At 42.4% G+C, this 24388-nt stretch overlaps 2 protein-coding genes across 2 annotated transcripts; both read left to right on the top strand.

The window, feature by feature from the left end:
* Positions 1-5717: 5717 nt before the first annotated feature.
* LOC122748338 (collagen alpha-1(I) chain-like) lies at positions 5718-9560 on the top strand. The gene is made up of 5 exons (XM_043993995.1): positions 5718-5739; positions 6418-7318; positions 8090-8196; positions 8807-8956; positions 9469-9560. The coding sequence occupies exons 1-5, from the start codon at positions 5718-5720 to the stop codon at positions 9558-9560; spliced, it is 1272 nt and encodes a 423-aa protein (XP_043849930.1).
* A 2560-nt stretch (positions 9561-12120) lies between these two features.
* LOC122748339 (zinc finger protein 202-like) lies at positions 12121-21297 on the top strand. Its single transcript, XM_043993996.1, has 6 exons — positions 12121-13045; positions 13831-13919; positions 14226-14294; positions 15399-15525; positions 16162-16257; positions 21168-21297. The coding sequence occupies exons 1-6, from the start codon at positions 12121-12123 to the stop codon at positions 21230-21232; spliced, it is 1371 nt and encodes a 456-aa protein (XP_043849931.1). The 3' UTR covers positions 21233-21297.
* Positions 21298-24388: the final 3091 nt, after the last annotated feature.

Consider the following 24388-nt stretch of genomic DNA (forward strand, 5'->3'; position numbering starts at 1 on the left):
TGGACCTCATTAAATATGACAGAATGTATTCTGAAGAGGATTCAAATGAACATAATGACTATAGGAAAACCTTCAAGCATCACTCTCCCATGAATTCCCATCTGGTAATAGATATTGGAGAGAAATCCCAGGAAAGGAACCAGTGTCTGGAGGTTTTCCCCAAACTCTACTGTTCATTTGAGGATTCTTACTGGCAAGAAAGTTTGTGGCCATAATGTGTGTGGGAAGGTTTTCAATGACCATCTATTCTTCCCTTCTCATGATAGGATTCACATCAGGGAAAACTCTTCTGCATGTCTTGACTGTGGGAAAGGCTTCAAAGAAAGCACAGAATTTACAGAGCATCAGAAAGTTCATACCGGAAAGAGACCCTGTGGATAGCACAGAGATGGAAAGGAATATCTGAGGGTAATTCTTCCTCCTGTGGTAAAATAATGGAATGTGGCAGACTGATTGGGATGAGCCACACCTGGCCTGGCCTGAGTGCCATGTGCTGCTGATGTCAGCAGGAGAAACCACTCTCCGATGGAGTTTGAAGGACCTCCCCTTTTGGGGGAGGGAGAGTAAACACTCGCTGAGGGGAGCGCACTTATTTTCCGGTTGTGTGAGTTGCGGGGAGTGGACGGGAGAGAGATTTTTTCTTGGAAGTTTGTCCTGTGGGCCCTGGCTGCATGGCTGTTTCCCATTGAAGCTACAGACCCCAGGTGGTGAGTTAACAAACGAGCCCTGCTCTTTTGAAATGAGCTGAACTGGAAGCAAGTTTGGAGATTGTATAGACTTAGGTTAGATTTAGGGGGATTATCCATTTTTCTTTTTCCCTATTCCCTTGTCTTTGATTCTATTAATTTCACCTTTGCTGTGTATTTTATTCCCACTAATAAAATCTGATTCATTTGTGGAAAAGAGGCTGTGAGGCTCCTTTCTTATTGGCCTGGGAGAAATATGTAAAGGCAGTTCTGAGGGGAGGGAGCTTTGAACCTAGAGGTCCCTCATCATTTTGGGGATCCCAATATTTCAGCGAGTCACCCAATTAACTCTCCCCATATTAAATTTTGCCCTAACACTCCACACATGAGAAAACAAGTGGGAAGAAATGTTTTGAATGCCTTGAATGATGGAAGGATTTCTGCAACAAAAGAGATCTAACTGAATATCAGACTATCCATACTGGGAAGAAACCTTATCAGTGTAATGAATGTGAGAAAGCTTTCCACAGGAAGCACCTCATTACTGGACACAAGAAGAGTCATACTGGAGAGAAACCTTTTAATTGTAGTGAATGTGGGAGGGCCTTAGTAAGAAGTCTTACCCAGCATGTGAAAATTGATCCAGGAGAGCATCCTTATGAATGTCCTGAATTTGGGAAGGTCTTCTACCATAAAACAAGTCTTTGCCAGCCTGTGAGAGAGTTCAATACTGGAGGAGAAACTTTTTTTGGGAGGGGAGGGTGAGGCAATGAAGGTTAAGTGACTTGCCCAGGGTCACACAGCTATTAAATGTCAAGTGTCTGAGGTTAAATTTGAACTCAGGTCCTCCTGAATCCTGAGCTGATGTTTTATCTACTGCACCACCTAGCTGTCCCTGGAGAGAAACCTTTTAATTGTAATGAATGTGGAAAGGTGTTTTGGAAGAAATCAGGTCTTACTGAACATAAAAAAATTCATGCTGGAGAGAGACTTTATGAATGTCATGAATGTTGGAAAACCTTCAGAATGAAGTCAGTTTTATCTCGCCATGTGAAAATTCACACTGGAGAGAAACCTTTTAAATGCAGTGAATGTGGGAAGTCCTTTTATTCAGGGATAAACTTCCTGGGTATCAGAGAATTCATACTGGAGAATTATCAGTGTGAGAAGTCCTTCTGTGTGAAATTCTCTCTGACTCAACATCAGAGAGAGAACACATTCTGTGTAGAAAACTTCAGAATGACTTCTTACAACCGGCCAGATTGAGGACTAGACACTTTGTCGGATCCACATAACCTCTAAAACATCTCCAAAATAGCAGTTAGGAGGAGAAAAAGCTGTTTGCACTGTTTCTGTGAGGTAGGATACCAAGAACCCTTGGGTGAACATTGGTGTGTTATGCATCTGTCCCCTAGAGTATCTCAGGACAATCATTTTAGTCTTGTTTATTTTCTTCTTCATCAGCTGAAGGTCAATATTGGTCTCTTTGTAGGAAAGAGTTCAAGCTACCACATGGTATTATAAGTGTAAGGGATTATATTAGATTTCCACTGAAGGTGGACAATAAATCACCTTCCCAATCTAGGGAAAAATATGATTGTTTAAGGACAACTGTGACTACACCGTGGTGTTCTTCATTTAAAATAAAGGCTTTTCTCATATAATATCAGGAGCTTGCACAGGTGTTGAAATCCTTTTATGCACATGTGAGAAGACATTTGAATCTAGCTTGAAATTAGTATCAGGAACAGAGTGGTGACAAAATGAGAATTGGTAGATCCCCTTAAGATAGAAAACAGTCTCCCTAAAACCTGGAATTTGGGTTTTTCTGTCCTATGTGTCGTGAATATGAGAAAGCCTTCCATCAACTTATACAATTTACTGGACCTGAGAGAGTCCACAGTTTTTGACTAGTCATGGTGGGCCACATGTTGACTTAGAAAACCACAAATTAACATTACCTCTGTTTTATTGTATTTTTATTTGTTTTGTTAATTATTTTCCCAATTCATTTAGTCCTTGCTTTGAGACAGCCAGTGACAGGAAACCTAATGGCCTTCCACCACTGCCCCTCCATTTCACTTTTGGCTAACCATTAGAAAGGGCTTTAGCAAAAATTTATCAGTCTGGGGGGCAGCTAGGTGGCCCAATGGATAAAGCACTGGCCCTGGATTCAGGAGAACCTGAGTTCAAATCTGACCTCAGACCCTTGTATGGAACAAACTGCCTCAGTTTACCCAAATAACTCGAGGAGACCACCGAGTCAAGCAGAGACAGATTTATTACATCCTCATGAGGACGGGCAAAACCCAATTACACATTGAAGTCTTGCAAAGATATGCCCAATCCTCTAGGTTTTTATAGTAATCTTGAAAAGGACTGTCCCCACGTACACCTAGAGTGGATGAGCTCACAATCTAACATCCAATCCTGTCTCACCCAGGGTGCATGTTCAGCTCGTGATCAATGTATGGAGACATGCATACGTGTTCCAGGAACAAGGGGGAAAAGGGGAGGGGGAACAAGGTCAAACCAAAGGAAGAGGAAACAGGGGAGTGACAGTCAGATGTTTCAGATCTCACAGTTCCCAATGACTCCCCTCTCCAGGCCCCTGTCTCTAAAGATATTCAACCTGAATAACAGGAAGAGTCACTCAGGTGCTTCAGCATTGTTAAGGATGACAGGGTTAAAATTTATCTTCGGTTATGTTGGGAAGTCAAAGAAATAGAATAAAGAATAAAAGAATAACACATTGTTGGGACCCTAGGGTCAAGGGGACTCCGCTCTGAGAAAAAGAGACAATGTCACTTAACATCTGGTCTCAACTCAATGGCTGCATCCTGTGCCGAGCCCCGTCCTTTCTTCTTGAGTCCCGAGTATTGAATTGGTGGGCTAACTCCCTGACCCACTGACTGGGGTTCTGACACATGATGGATTGCAGACAAAACTAATATGTAGCTGACAAGTGGGGAGACTGAGCAGAAGTAAAAATACTGTTAATTGGCAATAAAACTTAAAGGAGACAGTGAGAATTTGACAAGCAATAAACTTATAAACAAACTATACTGGGGCAGGGCTGGGTACCTTCCAAACCCCATCCTCAGAGTTTAATCTGACTCAAATCCATAATCATATCATACACCCTTGACACTTACTAGCTATGTGACCCTGGGCAAGTCACTTAACCTCCATTGCCCTGCAAAAAAAAAAAAAATTCATCAGTCTGAAATTTGAAACTTCAAGTTTTCACCCATTGCTTATTTTCCACTATTCTACTTTGCCAAGCAGAAAGAACTTAATTCTTGTCTTTACAGCTCTGGTAGTAGCTGAAGACAAAGATTTTTCTCAACTGACCACCATTCCCCTTATCTTGAATCCATTCATTTTGTTTATGCAAAAGTTCTTCTTTCTTCTGTAATCAAAAGTAGCCATTCTGTTGTCTTAATTGACTCTATCCTGCATTTGGTTACTAACTCACTCCCTAATTATGACTACACAGGTTGATAATCCACTGATTTTTTTTAATGAGAAGTCTTTAATGATCAGGTCACATCCCCAGTTGGAATTCATTTGGAGGTTTGATGCATAAGATTTTTGTCTAAAGCTCATTTACTTTTTTTTTTTTTCCAGTTTTCCCAGCAGTTCTGACCTCTTTTCCATGGTAATTTGTGTTTGGGGGTTTCTTAAACACTGAATTATTAAGTTCGCCTAATAAGCCTATGTAGTCAGTGCATCTGGTCTTTTCCATTTAAAACCAATACCAGATGTCAGTGATGATTGCCGATTTGTAGTGTAGTTTATGGTCTAGAAGGAGTATCGGACCTTTGTTGTTGTACAATTGTTTCCATCCCGTCTGACTCTTTTGACCCCATTTGGGATTTTCTTGCTGAAGATACTGGTGGTTTGCCATTTCCTTCCCCAGCCCATTCTACAGATCAGGTAATGGGGCAAACAGAGTTAAGGGACCTGCCTAGGATGGGACAGCTAGGAAGTGTCCGAGACTGAACTTGGGCCTGATTGCAGGCCCAGAGCTCTACCCACTGCCCTACTTAGCTGCCCATTATCCCTGAATTCCTGCCCTTTTTTGCATGCCAGGACCAGAATGTCACCTCCTTCTCCCTGGAGGGGCCTTTGCATGCTACAGTACAGTCTTTCATACAGATGGAGCAGGTGAGGGAAATATTGGGGGTCTGTTTTACCAATGATTGAGAAAGCGCCTCATATTCTCCTGGTGATGAAGGCAGGGAGATGTGGGCTAGAAGATCAAAAAGTGGGATGGCCCCAGGGATCTGTGCTTGTCCTTGAGCCCAGGGACATTTTGGGGTCAAGGCAGATGGAGGGCACCAGATTTACAGGTATCCCCAAGCTTGGAGGGAAAACTAACACATCGGATAAGAGTCAGGGTGCCAAAGGATCCAGACACCTGAGAACATTGGGCTCTATCTAATAAGGTAAAAGTCCACAGGGAATGGGGGCAGCTAGGGGGTACAGTGGATAAAGCACCAGCCCTGGATTCAGGAGGACCTGAGTTCAAATCCGGTCTTAGACACTTGGCACTTACTAGCTGTGTGACCCTGGGCAAGTCACTTAACCCTCATGGCTCCACCAAAAAGAAAAAAGGCCACATGGAAAATATGAAGCCTTGCACTTAGGTCCAGAAAATCAACTTCGCAAGAAAGTGATGGAGAGGCCTTGGTTAGACAGCAAAGGTCCTGGAAAAAGATTTGTGGATTTCAGTGGACCACATGCTCAGCTCAGTGTAGGATGTGGCAGTCCCCAAAGCTAACACTCCCACTTCTGCCCTATGCTTTCCAAACTCCTAGGCATCATTGCCAGCAGAGTCCCTCCCCTGCCCCCACTTCCATCTTAGCCCTGTGTCTGGCATATATTCAGTGCTTAATAAATACTAGTTGACAGAATGACGAACCAACAATCCATGGTGCTTCAGAGTTGTGAGAGAGGGAAACTCCCTGGTTATTCCAAAGTACTTGTGCAAGACCTTCACTGCTGACTGTGCTCTGTCCGGAAACGATGGGCTACAAAGGGCTGACCTGTGGGAGGCTATCTTAATGTGGACCTGCGCTGAGAACCCGGCAGCTTTCCTGTTTACAAGACAGCCCCAAAGAACGGAGGGAGGCCTGTTAGTACCATTAAGTCCCCAAATCACCTGTTCCCTGCAGGAGAGTGGGCTGGATTTTGTAATGGAGGCACAGAGACATGCTGGGTCTCACTGGATCCTGACAACAACCTTACAAGTGTAGGTGCTATGATGACGTCCATTTTGCAGAGGAGCAAACTGAGGCTGACAAGTGGACAAGTGACTTGTTCAGGATCTCACAACTAAGGCTCTGGGGTAGCATTTGAATCGAAGATTTCCTGACTCCAGTGGCAGCAACAGTCTCTACCCCTGGGCCAAGAGGTAGCCAGGAAGATACATTCAGAAACCAAGGGGACAGTAAAACCAAAAAATAATCTCCATTTTTTTTTCTTTGTGTGTGAGGCATTTGGGGTTAAGTGACTTGCCCAGGGTCACACAGCTAGTAAATGTCAAGTGTCTGAAGCTGGATTTGAACGCAGGTCCTGCTCTATCCACTGCGCCACCTAGCTGCCCCAAAAGTCTCCATTTTAAAAAGAGATCTTGGCTACATTGGAAGGAGCCATTTCAGTCAGGTGGTGCTGAGGGCTGTTCCCCAGCCTCTGCCTCCCCTCTTCACCCTGGGGTCCCCCGCAGACCTGACACGTGGCTGCCTTGCGTCCTGCACGGTTACAGGGAGGCCTCGGCGGGTTCAAGTCAGCGATGGAGACAATGAAAGGAGTTACAGGGTGGAGGAGGCTGGGCATTCGGGGCACCAGACTGCGCGCAGCTGCCTGCAGGGGCCGAGGGTGGATGGGGCCGGGCCGGAAGGTCCTCCTGGGAGGAGGGAGGCCAAGGGATGCTGGCCAGAGGCAGGAAGGCCAGGTAGGGGACCAGGTGGCAGCTGTGGGCGGGGGCAGCGCCAAGAGGTGCGGGGCCCGGTGGGACGGGGTGGGAGCCCCTGGGGGTTGGTTCGGGGCCCAGGATGGACAGGTATGTTAAGGGCATTCCCGTGTGCACTGAACTCTACAATCAGAGCGCAAGGCTTGGCGCGAAGAGGAAGGCGTGGGGCCCGAGGTCCTCCCCCTGGATGGGTGGGGCCAACAGGAGGGTCTGGGCCTGGGATGGCTGCCCGGGTTCAGGGCCGGACTCCAGACTTAGGTCAACCAGCCCGGCCTCCACACCTGGAAGGCGGTCCGGTGTCCAAGGAGCCTCCCTCTGGCTTTGGCGGAAAGGGCCAATCCGGAAACCCGAGGGCGGGGTCCTTGGGACCCCCTAGAGCCCGCCCCGAACGTGCCTGGCCCACTGGGTCCCCTGCTTCCTCTTCCCCTTCCCAGGCAGCTCTGCCTTTGCATGCTCGGCCCGGACTCCTCCTCCTGGAAGCCCTCTGGGCGGGCCCTTGGAGCGGATCGCTAGCTGAATGCTTTATAGGAAGCCGGGGCTGGGCGAGGTGGGTCTGGCTGGGGCTGAGCCGGGACCCCACCTCGAGCCCGGGCTTCAGATCCCACTCGCCCCTGCTGTCCTTTCCTGCTGCTTCCGCCTCTGGTCTGACCTCGTGGTGAGTCTCCCCCAGAGCAGCCAGAAACACCCCTCCCTAGGCTGGATGTTGGCCGCGATCCGTCTTCCTCCCGGCGCCCCAACCTCAGCTTCCCAGTTTGGTCCCGGAGCAGGGACATCCTGGGCTCAGCAGGATCTTGCTTCGCTGTCCCAGCTTCCTCTCTGGCACAGGGACGCATCCTCTCACTGGTGCGCCCTCATCCGTTCTGGGTCCTTCCAAGTCCTGGGCAAGCTGCCCATCAGACCCCAGGCATCTTGGTCCCTGTGTCCGGCTCCAGCCGCACTTCTGGACCCAGGCGTCCTGCTCCCCGCTCCTCCCCCACTTAAGAGTTGAGGTTTTGGGCTCCAAATCCTACGTCCTGTGCGAGACCCAGGTACCGTTCTTCTTGTTCAGGTTTTCCCAGAGAGTCTCAGAGGGGGAGCATCTTTGGCTTGGTACACCCCCAACTAGGACCCTGCTTCCTGGCCCCAGCTTCCCCTTTAGGGACGCCTTCCCTTATCTGAGCTGGGTCCTTTGGAGTCCTTAACAAGCTCCCCAGCAGACCCCAGGCATCTTGACGCCCTGCCTCTGAGTCCCCGCCTTACTCAGGTGTCTTCTCCCCGCCCCACACACACTCCTACTCCAAAGATATCAAGGTTTCCTTCCTTCTCAAATTTCGGATCTTCTGTAGGACCCAGATGTCCTCCCTCCCAGGCTCCAGCCTCTGCTTTGGCTCCCTGGTACCACAGATCCTGCCTCTCATTCCTTGACCCTGAGGTCTTGTCCTCACAGGAACCCAAGCATCCTGCCTCCCACCCCAGAGCTCCAGCATCCCCAGCTTCCCTGTAAGGACACAGAACTCGTGACTCCACGATCCCAGCTGGACCACAGGGAATCAGGTGGCCTCAGCTTCAAGTAAGGGATCCTGCCACCCCAACTCCCAAAGGGACCCAGTCTCTTTTGCCCTACCCCAGGCCCCACAGTTCTGTTACAGTTCCCAACTTCCCAATGTGTTCTGCCTCCCAGACTCTCCCCCTTATCCAGGTCTGAGTTTCTCTCCCAGCCTTCTCTCCTAATCCTTGGTTCTTCCCAGCCATCATTTCTGCCCCAGGCCCAGTAGTCTGAACTTCCCCCCACACACACCCCTCCATTTGTGTCTCTTCACCTCAGACTTCCCTTTGTCTTCCAAGGATCCTCTCCATCTCCATGTATCCACCCATGGCTCCTTAGCCTCATTCCCCCTCAGTTTAAGCATTCAAATGCCTGGAGAGGGGAAAGGAATGGAAGGCGGTGGAGAGATGTCTGATTCAGAAGGGCTCAATGAAAGCCTGGCTGATCTGAGACGCCAAGAACTTTCCTGTTTCTTGAGTCTCCAAAGGGAAAATGACTGGGGGAATGTTGCCAAGCATTGTTCCTGCAAGTTTTCAAGACTGATCCTACTGGCCTCCTCTTTTTGGTTGACTACCTTGAGGGCAGGCTCTTACCTTTTTGGGACTTGGTCCTCTGTAGGACCTAGTGGGGATGGCTACAAAAATAAGACATTTGCCCTCTGTTTTGCAGCTCAAGCTGCAGAAGATTCAGGCCTGACCCAAGAGGAAAACAGGAAGGCAGCAGCAATGGCTCTCAGCACCCCGAAGACCCCAGCCCAGTTTAAGTGTAGTCAGGTCACAGACTGGACGAGCATCAGCAGACAGGAACATTTCCAAAGACATAGTACAGCAAAAAAAAGAACCAAATGTGAAACCTGCAGTCTCTGTTACATATAAATCTTGATGGTTTCACAATGCTCTGAGCCCACAATCCCCCTCCCCCAAACATACATATTTCCTTTCCCTTGTGGGAACTACCGACAATAAAAAACCAACCAACCGACCAAAAACTTAACACATTAGTCTTGTCTGGATGTCCTCAGACAAGTGCCGAAGGCCTTCCCAGCTGTTTTCTTTTACAATGTTGCAGAAGTCATCATAAGAGGTTCTGCTTACTTCATTCTACATCTGTTCAGACAAGTCCTCTCAGGTCTCTCTGAATCCCTCCCATTTCCCATGGCACTGTTTCCAATTCTCTGCTCCACCCAAAAGGGCTACGGAGAATATGTTGGTACATCTAAGACCTTTGCCTCTGTCTTTGATCTCTTTGAGTCGGCAAGCTTTTGTTCCACTCCTCTGAAGGTGAACATGAAACAGTGCCCAAAGAATTCTCTCCATCCTGGTGGTCCCTGCTCTCATACCATGCCCTAAAGCCCTTTCTGGCCCAAGAGTGAGGGAATCAACACCCCAGATTTGAAATGGCAATTCTGCACTGTCCCTATTCTAAACGTATTCAGTAATTTTTCTTCCTTCAGGTCACTGGCTCACAGTCTCCCTCTCCAACTCAATGGTTGCTATCCCTTCAGGAGAATTTAATCTGTATCCTGATGTTCCCTCAAATACCCTAACTTCCCAGTTCCTCAGTCAGGTCCCTTCTTCACTCTACCTCAGCTAAGCACAGGAATCACCATTTCTGGAGAAATTTCTCTTTATTTAGAGGCATAACCATCATTTGGGGTCCCACAGTGCCTGTGGGTCAATGATAGGCAGCCAAATTGACAGCACTGAAATTTTTAAGCATGCAGAGGAAGACTGCTCCAGCTGACAGCAACTTTAGCTGTCCCAGATTTGGTTTTTATGACTTCGGGCTTGTCAAGAGTACACGGCAAATTAGTGACATTCTGTGGCATCTTGGTATAGATAAGAAACTTCTTTCACAGGACAGGGAGAGTCAGGGAAAGGGGAAAGGAAAAAGAGGGATTGATGGGGAATGTTTACTATGCAGCTAGCAAGATTTTGTTATCTGAATGAACAGTCATTTCCTTTTCAAGGACAGGAGAGGAGGGTAAGCAATCAAGTAGTTTTCCAACTGTGAAAGACCTTTTAGATAATCTGATCCATCCAATACAATCCAATAAACATTTGGGACCAACTGTACCAAGCACTGTGCTGTTAATAAAAAGAATTAATAAAATTAATTAGCAAAAAGAAAGTCTGCCCTTAAGGAGCTTATAGGTGGAGAGACAACACAAAAGGAGGCAGGAAAGCCAGGCTTAGGTGGGGGAATGGGACACCAGGGGGTGCTGAACCAATAGCATCTGCAGAGTGGAATGAGCTGAGACTCCAAGTTCTTCCTTCTGTCAAGGAAGGCAGTGGGAGGCATTTGGAGCTGTTCCCTCCCACCCTCCAGTTCAAGGGGAGAAGAGGTTAGGGAGGTGGCATCAATTAAAGTTAGAGTTAATTGCATGGTGGTGAGTTAGAAGTGATGAATTTAATTTAGGAGGGACATTATAAGCGGAGGCAAAATGCTGGGTTAAGGGAACTGCATAGACCAGACTACAACTATAGCTTATGAAAGGACACCTAGTGGTTGTCATAACAGTGACAATTTTACTATGTCCTTGCATAGTTTGTTCTAGTTTATTCCTCCTTCAATAATCATTGGGCCCTTTTCATTATTGGACCCCCAGATTGTTGGGGGTTGTGTTCTTAAGTGAAAGTACATGAAGATGTTGAGAAATGATTATGGTTCATATTTGCCCCCATACCATGCCCTACCTTCCATGGTTTAAAAACTCTCAAATTCCTTTGTCTACCCCACCTTTTACCATTGGATGTCTCCCTGTGCCTTTCTACTCCTAAACCTATTCTTCATTCACTCTAGTCCCTCTACTCACTCCTGATTGGTTATATGCCACCCCAATATTGACACATTGGTGAATCGTTGTTGTTCAGTCCAGTACAACTCTTTGTGACCCCACTTGAGGTGAGATGAAATGATATTTCCTTAGAGTGGATCTAGACCCTTCCGCTAGACAATGTACTTCCTTCTCCCTCCCTAAACTTTCTATGCTACTCACCACTGTAGTCCTTCCCAACCTTCTCTTCCCTCTTCATTCCATCACCATCACAGATGAGGACCTTGACTCATATTAGACCAAACAAAAATAGTCCATTTGCCCTGAGTTCTCACCTTCTTTCTCCTTATCTCCCACTCACTCCAGTGGCAGCCATCCCCTTGCAAAGACCCATCTCTGTGTGCCTTTGATCCCATCTACTCCTGTTTTTACTAGGTTGCACCCCTCATTCTCTCTCTCTCTCTCTCTCCTGAAATCCCTCTTGATTGATTGTTAACTCTCATTTCCTTTTTTTTCTTTCACTTAACTCCTGTATTTTTATTTCACATATTCTGTGAAGCTCTGGTCTTTTTATCCATAATGCTTAGATCCGTTTTCCTACCTCTTTGATTATATTAAGTTTTTCTGGCAAAGTCATTATTGGTTATAAACCTGTATCTTTTTCCAAGCTCTCTGCTCCTTCATGGTGATGGCTATTATCATGTGTGATTCTTCTTCTTGCTTTACAGCAATACCTCGGCATTTGTCAGCTTCAAAACTCATCGAATTCAGTACTCATTGCATTTCAACAAGAAAAAAATGCTTCCACACTTGATGCTTGCTCAGCACTAGTTGCACTTGCTAAAACCCGTACGAGTCAAGATGCTGCTGCACATCTTGTCTCTCTGGACAAGACAAAGACCAGTACATTAGTCTGGAAGAAGTTTGCACTCAGTGCAGAACACCACATATTTTGCCTTGCACCTTCTTGTGCTTTTTTTCAACTCAAGCTTATTTTTTGTTGTTGTTCTTATAAATTATCATGAGTTCAAAGAAGGTTAGAGATACAACTCAGCAGAAAAGAAAATTAGTGAGAACCACGATAGAACAGAAAAAAGAGATAATAGCAAAGTATGAGCATGGTAGCCGTGTGTCTGATCTCGCCGCTGAGTACAAAATGCCTAGAACAACGATCTCTACGATAGTGAAAAACAAGGAAGCTATTAAAGGAGCTAGTGTTGCTAAAGGTGTGAAGGCAGTGACTAAGCAAAGGTCACAGACATTGGAAGAAGTGGAGAAATTGTTGTCCGTTGGGATTCATGAAAAGCAGTTAGTGGGTGATAGTATTTCTGACGCAATAATTTGTGAGAAAGCAAAACGATTGCAGGCCAATCTGTTAAAGGACAAACCTGGGACAAGTGGTGAGAGCAGTGAAGTGTTTGAAGCCAGTCATGGATGGTTTGATCAATTTAAAAAGAGAACTGGCATTCGTAGGGTGGTGAGACATGGAGAGGCAGCCAGTGCCAACAAAGAAGCTGCCAAAACCTTTGGTAGTGAATTTAGGAACTGTGTAGAGGCTGAGGGCTTTATTCCCCAGAAAATCTTCAATTATGACAAGAAAATGCCTAACAAAACCTGCATCACCCAGGAGCTCAGCACTGAGGAGCAGCAGGAATTTCAAAGGGAGCAGCAACAGACAGTGGGTGAGGAACTTTCTTCAGGTGAGGAGGAGGGAAGGGAGGAAGCCTCGACTGTACTGCTAAAAGAAATGTGTGGTAAATGGGTTGAATTACAAAACTTTGTTGAAAAGTATCATCCTGACAGAGCTCTAACAAGCCGAAATGTGGACTTGTTTAATGATCAAACAATGTCTTACTTCAGAAACATTTTGAAACATGGGCAGAAGCAAGTTTCCCTTGATGTGAAACTCCCTAAATCTGAGTCTCCAGCAGGGTTCCGTGGTGTTAAGAGACAGAAAAGAGAAAGAATTGCAGTGCAAGTGCCTGATTTTTATTGGAAGGGGACTCCCCTTCCAAGTAATAACCTCCCTCCTCCTCTACGTCACCACCATCCCATTAGGCCATCAGTTCCTCTCAGTACAGGTAAAGTGAAATTAAATTGCATTTTATTTTATCTCATTATTGGTTTTTTTAAATTTATGTCTGTCTAGTTTTAAGGTTTTATATAAAAAACCCATCGATTTATAAATTGCCAAGTAAAATGTGGAATTTCTGGGGTTCGGAAATGGATTATTTCAATTTACACTACTCCTTATGGGAAAAATTTGTTTGGTACTTGTCATTTTTACCACTCGTCATGCCTTCTGGAACCAATTAATGATGAATACTGAGGTACCACCGTGATTTTCTCTTTCTGGCTTCTAGCAGTATTTTTTCTTTGAACTGGAATCTTAGATTTTGGCAGTAATGTTCTTGGGAATTTTCATTTGGGGATTTCTTTCATGAAGTCACTGGTGGATTCTATTTTCATTTTATTCTCTTGTTCTATTGTATCTGGACAGTTTCATTTCATGATTGTGTAAAATGTAATGTTTAGACGCTTTTGGGGGGAGTCATCATCGCTTTCAGGTGGTCCGTTGATTATTTTTCATATATCTCACCTTGACCTGTTTTCCAGGTTAGTTGATTAAAGATTCCTTACTTTTTCTTCATTTTCCAGCCTTTGGCCTTTAATATTTCTTGTCTCATGGAATCATTAACTTCTTTTTGGTTCATTCAGATTTTCATGGATTCAGTTGCTTCGGCGAGGTTTTGTATTTCTTGTGACAAGCTATAAAATCTGTTTCCAATTCTTGCTCACATCTCTCTCATTTCTTTTCCCTCCTGACTGTGCTTCTGCTTTTATGGACTTTGACACTGTGCCTCAGCAACAGCCTCACCCGAGAACTTCCCTCAGGTCCCGGGACATCCTCACCTTGGAACATCCCTCTGCCATACTTGCCCAGTTCTCCCACTGGTAATTTCCTAAATTCCCCCAAAGTGTCCAAGTGGGAAAAGGAGGAGAGAGTGGCTAGGACAGGTGAGATGGCCTGGGAGAGAATTAAGGAGATGAGGGATTGACTGGAGGTTACAATGAGGATGAAAAGTAAGGTTTCATGCGGGAAGGCAGAGGAAGAGAAGGAAGCAGAGAAGGAAATTTCTGAGTTGTTTAACATGGAGGGGCTGCATTTGTGGGGGATGGTAACATTAAGAATTTACTCTGTAACCTTTTTTATTGAAGTTCATGAGTTTCTCACCTGATTTCTCTACTGATTCCCACCAGTGTTCTAAGTCAACCTCAACATCAACAGCCAATAGAGAGAAGACACTGAAACATTCATCTGGAACAGGGGTGGGTCTCTTTTCTAAAGAAGTTCTTTTATAGGTAGTCCAATTTCCTTTTCTTGAGATTATATTTTATCTATTGTCAGGTCTCTATTAGTTGTTGGGTTAAATTGGGTGATTTCTTTGTGTTGGGCAATTCCTTGGGAGGAAGCTCCCTCCCTGAAGGTGGGCACCTTCTCTGAACCTTATAGCTTTAGGGAGTTTCCTGGCTTTCAAACCTTGTTCTCTTATCACCCCCACCAAGTGGTCTTTCCAATTCTGAAGACATATCTGGGCACTGGAAAGAGCATATCAGTCTATCCCTGGTGGCTCCACTCACCATCCCTGTAACTTTCTAAACCAAAAGGCCCCTCACTTGTCACACTCCCCTCCCTGTATTAGAATGTAAGCTCCCTAGGGGCAGGAATTGTTTTCAATTGTGTGCTTGTTCTAAGGAAGCTAAGGAATGCAGTGGATAGAGTGATGAACCTGGTGTCAGGAATACTGAGTTAAAATCCAATCTCAGACTCGGTCTAGCTGCCTGATCCTACATGAATCACTTTGCCTCTGTCTGCCTCAGTTTCCTTCTTTGCAAAATTAGGATAATAATATAACCTCTCTCAGGATTATAGTTAGAATAAAATAAGATAATATTTGTAGAGGGTTTTACAAAACTTAAAAGTACTGTATGGTATAAATGGTATTGTAATTATCGTTACTGTCATTCTATTCACTTAACTCAGCATATACTGTCTAATGAGTGATTTTTTTATACTTTTCTAACTGATATAAAAGATCTTTGAAAACATCAAAACTCAATATAAATTCAGCCTTGCTGTAAAGGCAGAGGCTACATTGTAGGATTCAGTAATTATGGACTGACAGTGTCCAATGTGACTTTGGGAGTAAGAGGAAGTCCCCTCATGGGTATTGTCTTAAACAACAGGATTCAGTTATTCTAAAATTGAGCTCTTAGAAAGAAACTGGCAAGAATTCTGTTTGATACCCAATGGAAATAACATCCAAGCCATCAAAGGAAGGGCCTGCCATATTGTTTCTCACTGGAAATTCATCATTGGAACACCATGTTACTTTAAGGTCCCCTGGGTAAGTACAAATGGCTTTGTTGTAGGAATCAGTGACATTCAAGGATGTGGCTGTGGACTTCACCCCAGAGGAGTGGGTATACCTGGACCCTTCTGACAAGGAGCTGTACAGGGATGTGATGCTGGAGAATTATGGGCACCTGGTCTATCTGGGTAAGACCAACTTCCCTGGGGGAGTCAGATTCTCCCTGTTGCATGAACTTCCCTTAGGAAATACCCTGGGAGTTGAGCAGTTATTGTTGGGCAAGCAGAGATCTCAGACTGCTAGTCTTTTCACATCTAAGAGACAGAGAATAATTGTGTTATCAGTTCCTGCATGAAAGATCTTTCAACAATTCTACCACCAGGCCCTGTGCTAGGGGATGTAGACTCAATGACAAAACAAGACCATCCCTGCCTTCACAGAGCTTACATTTTATGGGAGCTTTTTGCTTTACTAACCTGAAAATTGACCCCTAAATGGGTTGACCCTGGACCTTCTCCACTCTGTTCCCATAGGTCTAAGATTGGCCCCAAAAGTTCAAGTGCTGATACCAAAGATCTGACATGTATCCACATATACATACTGCAATGGGTCCGAACTAGTGGGTGGATTTTTTTTTTTAATGAATCCAAATCCAGTCTAGGACAAAATCTCCCATAATTGCTAAGAATAGAATAGAAAGCATCCTTGAGGGTTCATTTGTCCTGTGGTCTGTGGATGTGCTTAGCTCCCACTTCTTCCCAAAAAGAGAGGAGCTAAGATTGAGCAGACTCTTTCCCCATTTCTTTGCACTTTCCTATGATCAGGACTCACTGTTTGCAAGCCAGATGTGATCTGTCACTTGGAGAGAGGAGACCCTGCTTGGAAGCCAGTGATTAAAGTGCCAAGGACCAGCTCTCCAGGTGAGTGAGTGACCATCCATCCAGCTGTTAGGTGGCCTAATCAACCTATTGTGTTGGTCTTAGTGTCAAGAAATCTGCACAATCAATCCTGGCACTTAAAAGCTGTGGGACCGGGGCAGCTAGGTGGCACAGTGGATAAAGCACTGGCCCTGGATTCAGGAGGACCTGAGTTCAAATCTGGCCTCAGATACTTGACACTTACTAGCTGTGTGACCCTGGGCAAGTCACTTAACCCCCATTGCCCCACAAACAAAAACAACAACAACAAAAAAGAACCAATAAAAGCTGTGGGACCCTGCCCTCAACACTGAACTTCTCTTCAACTCCATCAATCAGTTAATAAACATTTATTCAGTATCTACTCTATGCCAGGTACGTTGCTAAATACCTCAGTTTCTTCATGGGTCAAATGAAAAGAGCATCTGTCTTACTGGGAAGCCCTGAGATCAAATGACAGCACATTTGTAAAGTGCTTTGTTAATTTTAAGGTGCTATCTATAGTTTGTTATGACAATGATGACACTTCTTTCTAGACATTGTGTAATGGCAACGGGAGCGTCAGGTTTTGTTGTTCAGTCGTATCTGACTCTTCATGACTCTATTTGGGGTTTGCTTGGCAGATACTGGAGTGCTTTGCCGTTTCCTTCTCCAGCTCATTTTACAGGGGAAGAACCTGAGACAGAGTTAAGTGACATGCCCAGGGTCATACAGCTAGTAAGCTGGATTTGAACTAAGGTCTTCATGACTCCTAGCCCAACATTCTATGTACTGTGCCACCTAGCTGCCTGTCATCTGGGGTTAACTCTTTTTTATATGTAGTACAAGTGCTGTCTTCCATGCTTCCCAGGCCTGGGCAATGACCTGAGCCTCTTGGATCCAAGCTCCTTCCAGAAAATTCCATCATCACCAGGAGAACATTGTACACAGTGTCAGCAACACTGTGTTATGATCAACTATGATTGACTTAGCTCTTCTCAGCAGTGCAATGATCCAAAACAATTCCAAAAGATTCCTGATGGAAAATGCTTTCCACATCCAGAGAAAGAACTGATGGAGTCTGAATGCAGATCAAAACATACTATTTTCACTTTCTTTTTTCTTTTTCATGTTTTTTCCCCCTTTTGTTCTGTTTCTTTCCCCAAATGACTAATATGGAAATGTTTTACATGCTTGCACATATATAACTTATATCAAATTGGTTACCATAGTTAGGGAGGGGAGGGAGAAAATTTGGAACTCAAAATTTTATATTAAAAAATGAATGTTAAAAATTGCCTTTACATGTAATTGAAAAAAATACTATTAAAAAAACACAGAAAATTCCATCAACACCTCAACAAATTGATATGCAGACACTTCTCCATTTATGTGTCCCCACAATTTCTGATATTGACCAGTTTATTGTATATGAGATTCTGCTTTAATTCAGGTGTTTGTGGGTTTTTAAAAATTTTTCCCATCTATATAAATTTCAATTAAGAAACTTTATACAATATCAACATTGAAGGCTCATTCTAAAACAGAACTTATCTTTTACATCACTCAGCTTGAAACATTTTTGAGAAACAAGATCCCACTGTCCTTATTGTTTGCTGACTAAAAAGGTATTTAATACAGAAGGAAAAACAGCACCTTAAAGCTATTCCTTGGGAGAATCTTGCTGCATATATAAAATTCTTGCATGTTTCTTTGAAAGAAACAGCAGAGATAACATTGTATCTCATCTAGCCTTTTTGAATATTATTTTTAATTTCAATTCCAAATTCTCTCCCTCCCTCCATCTTCAATTTCACTCAGCCATTGAGAAGGCAAGAATTACAATATTCATCATACATATGAATTCATGCCAAACATTTTTCCATGTTAACTGTGTTCTGGGGGAAAAAAAAACAAGAAAAAGAAAGAGAAAAAATATATAGTTCAGTTCTTTACCCAGAGGTGGGCAGCATTTTTCTTTCTTTCTTTTACATATGATTTTTTATCGCTATCTTTTATTTTTACCTACATTTTCTTTTTTTTTAATTTTATTATTGGTTCCAAATTCTGTCCTTTTCTAGACCATTTCCCTCACCCATTGAGAAGGCAAGAACCATGATATCCATTACACATATGAAGTCATTCAAGACATTTCTGCATTAGTTGTTTTCCACGGGGAAAAAAAGCTAGAAAAATACAGAAAAAAAATATATGTTTCCATCTGACCTCTATGTTCATTAGTTCTTTCTTTGGAGATGGATGGTACTTTGCATCTTAAGTCCTTTGGAATTGTTGTGGATCAAAGTAGCTAAGTCTTTCTTTCACAGTTGATGAGCTTTATAACACTGCTGTATAAATTCTACAATATTACTGTGTAAATTGTTCTCCTGGTTCTGCTCACTTTATTTTGCATCAATTCTTACAAATCCTCCTATGTTTTTCTGAAACTATTCCCTTGGTAATTTTTAAACATTTTTTAAAACAGTATTTTGGTTTTTTTCCAGTTATACATAAAGATAGTTTTCAACATTCATTTTTATAAGATTTTGAGTTCCAACTTTTTCTCCCTCCCTCCCTCACCTCCACCCTGGTCATTTCTTATAGGACAATTGTATTTTATCACAATCATGTGCCAAAACTTGTTTAGCCATTCCTCAACCAGTGGATGATATCCCTCAATTTCCAAATCTTTGCCACCACAAAAAGATGGACTATATTTTTGTAGATATAGGTCCTTTTCTTTTTTCTTTGATCTCTTTGATGTGTGTGTGTGTGTGTGTGTGTGTGTGTGTGTGTATTTGCCTAATAGTGGTATTGCTTGCTCAAAGGATATAGAGAGTTTTACATCCCTTTAGGCATATTTCCAAATTGTTCTCCAAAATGGTTAGACTGGTTTACAGTTCCAACAGTAGTGCATTAATGTCCATATTTTCCCACATCCCCCTCCAGCATTTGTTTTCCACTTATTCTTTTTTATTATGGTATTTAAATTCTACTTTTTAAAAACTTATGCTTTGAAGGTCCTTTATTGAATGTAATTTTTATTGCATTATGATCAAGAAAAGATGAATTTCATATTTCTTCTTTTCTATATTTGTAAGATTTTTGTGCCCTAACACTTGGTCAATTTTTGTAAAAACTATGCTCAGTTGAAAAATATGTGTATTCCTTTCTATTTCATATTTTCCAGAGGTTTATCATATCTAATTTGTCTAAAATTATATTACTCTACTTAACATCTTTCTTATTTATTTTATAGTTAAATTTATCTATGTCTTAGAGGAAATTGAGGTCCTCTACTAGTGTAGGTTTTTTTGTTTTGTTGTTATTGTTGTTGTTATTGTTGGGTTTTTGGAGTAATCAGGATTAAGTAACTTGCCCAGGGTCTCACAGCTAGTAAGTGTCTGAAGCCAAATTTGAACTCAGGTCTTTCTGACACCAGAACGAGTGCTCAATCCACTGCACCACTAGCTGCTTAATAGCAGAGTTTTACATTCTATTTCCTCTTGTAACTCTTTTCCTTCAGGAATTTGGATGCTACCAATACTTGTTAACACAATGTAGTTTACCTGATTTTCTTTAAGTTAGGTCTGTTTTTGCTCTTTCTTCATCTGAGATTATGATTGCTACTTCTGATTTCTTTTTTCTTAACTTCACTGGAAACATAATAGATTCTGCTCCTGTCCTTTATTTTAACTTTGTATGTATCTTTCTGTTTCAAGTGTGTTTCTTATGAACAACATATTGTTGGATTAGGATTTCTAATCCTTTTTTCTATCCTTTTCTGTTTTATGGGTGAATTCATCCCATTCACATTCAGTTATGTTTGCAAACTGTTTATTTCCCTCCATCCTATTGTTTTATACTTATCCTTCTCTTTTTCACCCTGTCCCCTCCTCAACAATCTGTTTTACTTCTGACCACCACCTTAATCTTTTCTCCCTCTTATTTGCCACAGCCTTTTTCTCGCTCCCTCTCTTCCTATCCTGTTGTATAAGATAAATTTCTATAGCCAACCATTTGTGTCTGTTTATTTTTCACTCTTTCCTTCCTTCCTTCCAAATTTCAGCCAGTGGCTAGTGAAGTAGATTCAGGAACACTTGAGTTCTAAATCCATCCTCAGACTCTTACTAGCTTTCCTAGTTGTTTTTCAGTGTGTTTCTATTATATTCATCATATTCATTTGTTCTCATAACATGGTAATATTCTATTACGTTCTGCTACGAAAATGTGTTTAATCATTTTCCCATTAAGGGGATGTCAACTTTGTTTACGATATTTTGCCATCACAAAATGTGCTGCTATAAACCTTTTTTTTTCTTAATATGGACATATTCTTCTCAATGGATTCCTTCATGGTAAAAGCCAAGTAGTGGACTCTCTGAGTCAAATAGCATGGGCATTTTAATCCTTTTATTTACATAATTCCAAGTTGCTTTCCAAAACAGTTGTACTGATTCACAGCTCTATCCACAATGCTCTAGTATGCCAGTCTTCCCACAGTCCCTCAATTATTGACTGTTGTCATCTTTGTCATCTTTTCCAATTTGATGCCTATGAAGTGATACCTTAGAGTTGTTTGGATTTGAATTTCTCTTATTAGTGATTTGGAATGTTCTTTTATATGACTGTTAATAGTTTGTAATTCTTCTTTTAAGAACTATTTGATCATATCCTTTGAACAAGTGAATACTGGAAAATTTTTATCTTCTGTATATATTTTAGGTTTTGTATGTTTAACAGTAATGAATATTTTGTACCTATGAGTAAGACTTCAAATTTTTTTCCTATGGAATTTTATCTTCAAGTCACCATTTTCTATAATAGAAATGAAGGGACCCAGACCTGAGTTTGTTTCTGTTACTAATTAGTTATCACTAAATTTCTTTAGCCACATTTGGAAAATATAAAATCTGTCTTTCCCTTCTCTCCAGATTGTTGTGAGGATGAATGTGAAAGAGCTTCCCAAAGACGTAATTCTGGTATGATTTACATTTGATGATGTAACATTTCTTCATTGAGGAGATTCAGACCAGATATCAGAATACAATAGGTGGATATGGGGGTGGGGATATAAACATTTTTATTTACTTACAGATGGTGAGACTAGGTCAGAAACCATGGGGTCACGGGGAAAGGGGAGCATTTCTCTGGAGACATTTTCTCAGAAAAATTTCGAGAGGGCTAGTGTGTTGACCTCCAGCTGTAGAGAAGCCTGGAAACATGGTTCCAGCTTGAGCAGGCATCAGAGCTCTAAGGAGGCACAGTCTTGGTAAGTGAAATGTCATATAAAATGAAATTCCATAAACACGAAGAGACAATGAGTGTAGCAGGCATGGTAAAAAGTCTGAACCCAGATTGCGTCCTTCTTCCCCAGCAGAGCAAGTCTATAGGAAAGAGTCTCCATAGATGTGACAGGAAGAAATTCAGTCTGTTATCAGACCAAAATCACTATAATGGGAATCTATCAAACAATAATATTTTCTAACTATAATGAAGGGGTTAAATTCTTTGGTTCTTACTTTGACCTTAATAAATATCATAGAATATGTCTTGGAGAGCCATCAAATTAAGACAGACAGTTCTCACTTTATGTAAATTCACATGACACAAATTCAACTTTGTTAAAAATTCTAAAAGACATCCGCATTCCAAAAAGAAATTACAAAAATTCCTTTATGCAAAACAGATGCTGTCCATTAAGATACCAGGTGATGCGGGCAGCACAAATGGTGGTGGGAAAGCTGAGAAGCATCTCTAAGTCAGTTCCCATGTGTCTGTAGACAGTGAGTGATACTGTGCCTCTCCCTGTGTTCAATAGTGATCCTTATATTTTCACCATGGCTGGCGACAAACGTGCTCTCAGGGGGAAAAGTGAACCATCCCGTAAGCGTAAGTCAATAGACTTGGAAATGAAAATGGAAATAATTAGAAAATATGAAGGAGGACAAAAATTGTCATCGATTGCACGGGAACTTAGCCTTGCTGTGTCGACTGTGAATACCATAGTGAAGGATGCTGTCCGGATAAAGGAGCATGCAGAAGGCAGTGCTTGCATGAAGTTGACTTATCTGTCGAAACACAGAGAAGGTGCTATTCTAGAGATGGAAAAACTGTTAACTGTGTGGATAGAAGCCCAAGGTCAGAAGAAGATTCCTTTAAGCTTAATGGCAATTCAAGACAAGGCTCGAAGCCTCTTTGAAGATTTAAAGGTAAAGTACCCTGAAGGAACACAGGTATTTACCGCAAGCAGTGGCTGGTTTGCACGATTTAAAAATCGCGCGGGATTTCATAATATGCAGGTGTCAGGAGAGGCTGCTAGTGCAGCAATTGAAGCAGCAAAGAAGTTCCCGGAGTTCCTGCAAAAAATAATAGATGAAGGTCCCTACTTGCCAGAGCAAATCTTTAATGTAGACAAAACTGGCCTATTTTATCAAAGAATGCCATCTCGAACCTACATCCCAATGGGGGAAAAAACTATGCTGGGGCATAAAGCTTCAAAAAACAGAGTTACTCTTCTGCTTGGAGGGAATGCATCTGGGACTTGCAAATTAAAACCTGTTGTTGTACATCACTCAGAAAATCCCAGAGCACTGAAAGGAATAAGCAAGGCAACATTACCTGTGCATTATTTTGCCAACCCAAAGGCATGGGTAACCCTTAACATCTTTGAACAATGGTTTATGCACTGCTTCATTCCTGAAATGCAGAAGTTTTGTAATGATAATGGCATGCCTTTCAAAATTCTACTGATTTTGGATAGGGCTCCAGGTTACCCTCTCCATCTGGATGATTTTAATGAAAATGTAAAAGTGGTCTACCTACCCCCTAATACTACCTCATTATTACAACCCATGAATCAGGGAGTGATTAAGGAATTCAAGGCCTATTATTTAAGTACTACATTTGCCCAGGCAATTGCAGCTTTGGATGAAGATAAAGACTTGACATTGAGAGATTTCTGGAAGTCCTATAATATTTACCATGCAATCCAGAATATTGCTAAGGCTTGGGAAGATGTAACAGAAACATGTATGAAGAAAGTTTGGAAAAAAGTGTGCCCACAGTTCATTCCCGATTTTAGTGGATTTGACAAAGATGAAACATTAAAAGAAGTGAGTCATAAGATTGTAAAACTAAAACAAGAATTGGAGCTAAAAGTAGATGAAAATGATTTGGAGGGGTTGATTGAGTCTCATGAAGAACTGTCCAATGAGGATCTGCTAGAGCTGCTATCTGCAAAGATTGAAGAAGAGGAGGAGGAGGAGGAGGAGGAGGAGGGGGAAGAAGAAGATGAAAGGGAGACTTCAGAACCCGAGGTCAAACCAAAAAGGTTCACAAGGAAACAGTTGGCAGAGGCATTTCATCATTTGAGTGAATTTTTTTCTTCTATTAAAAAGATGGATCCAAATACTTCAAGATTTTTTAAAGTTCAAAGACTAATTGAGGATAATATTGCTTGCTATCATCAGATATACGAGGAAAAAAGGAGAGCCACCATCTAAATAGATCTCAATAGCTTCATAAAAAATGTTATGCAGCCAAACAGTGGTGAAGTGGGTAGAAGGAGCAAAATACTGCACACCTATGTTTAACTTTACTGCACAGTACTGTGTGTACTTTATCATTAACTTTACCTTTCATTTCATAATGTTGCTTATTATGATACACAGTTTTCATGAGTCTGCATTTTAGTACATTTTGTGACTTGCATAAAGGTATTATTTTGTATATGCCTTTGTTATATAGGCCAGGTGAAGTGGATGGGTAAAACAAATTCTCATTATGTAAAAATCACTATGTAGAGGTCTGCATAACAGTTCACTTGTGTAAAGTGAGAACTGTCTGTATACTGAATAAAGAAAAGCCCTCAAGTCTAATCTGAGTTCCTATCTCATAATAGATCCTGGAGAGAAATCCCACAAAGGTGATAAGTGTCAGAAAGTTTTCCCCCTGAGTATAAAACTTATTGGATATCAGAGAATTCTTATTATAGAGAAGGTTATGAACATGATGATTATACCAAGGCATACAATTACCATCAATCCCTTTCTTCTCATCACAGGATTGATATAAGGGAGAACTCTTGTAAGTATCTTGAATATGGGAAGGGCTTCAAAGGAAGCAAAGAATTTGCAAAGCACCAGAAAATTCA

Source organism: Dromiciops gliroides, chromosome 3 (genome assembly GCF_019393635.1).
Source record: "Dromiciops gliroides isolate mDroGli1 chromosome 3, mDroGli1.pri, whole genome shotgun sequence".
Taxonomy (NCBI): domain Eukaryota; kingdom Metazoa; phylum Chordata; class Mammalia; order Microbiotheria; family Microbiotheriidae; genus Dromiciops; species Dromiciops gliroides.

Excerpts from the sequence above, each read along its gene's own strand:
- LOC122748338 (XM_043993995.1), top strand. The coding sequence starts at position 5,718 with ATGGGCTACAAAGGGCTGACCT. Across the intron at positions 5,740-6,417 it reads GGGCTACAAAGGGCTGACCT|ACCTGACACGTGGCTGCCTT; the intron begins GTGGGAGGCTAT and ends GGTCCCCCGCAG. Across the intron at positions 8,197-8,806 it reads GCTGGACCACAGGGAATCAG|GACCTAGTGGGGATGGCTAC; the intron begins GTGGCCTCAGCT and ends GGTCCTCTGTAG.
- LOC122748339 (XM_043993996.1), top strand. The coding sequence starts at position 12,121 with ATGCCTAGAACAACGATCTCTACGATAGTGAAAAACAAGGAAGCTATT. Across the intron at positions 13,920-14,225 it reads CTTGCCCAGTTCTCCCACTG|TGTTCTAAGTCAACCTCAAC; the intron begins GTAATTTCCTAA and ends GATTCCCACCAG. Across the intron at positions 16,258-21,167 it reads GCCAAGGACCAGCTCTCCAG|ATTGTTGTGAGGATGAATGT; the intron begins GTGAGTGAGTGA and ends CCTTCTCTCCAG.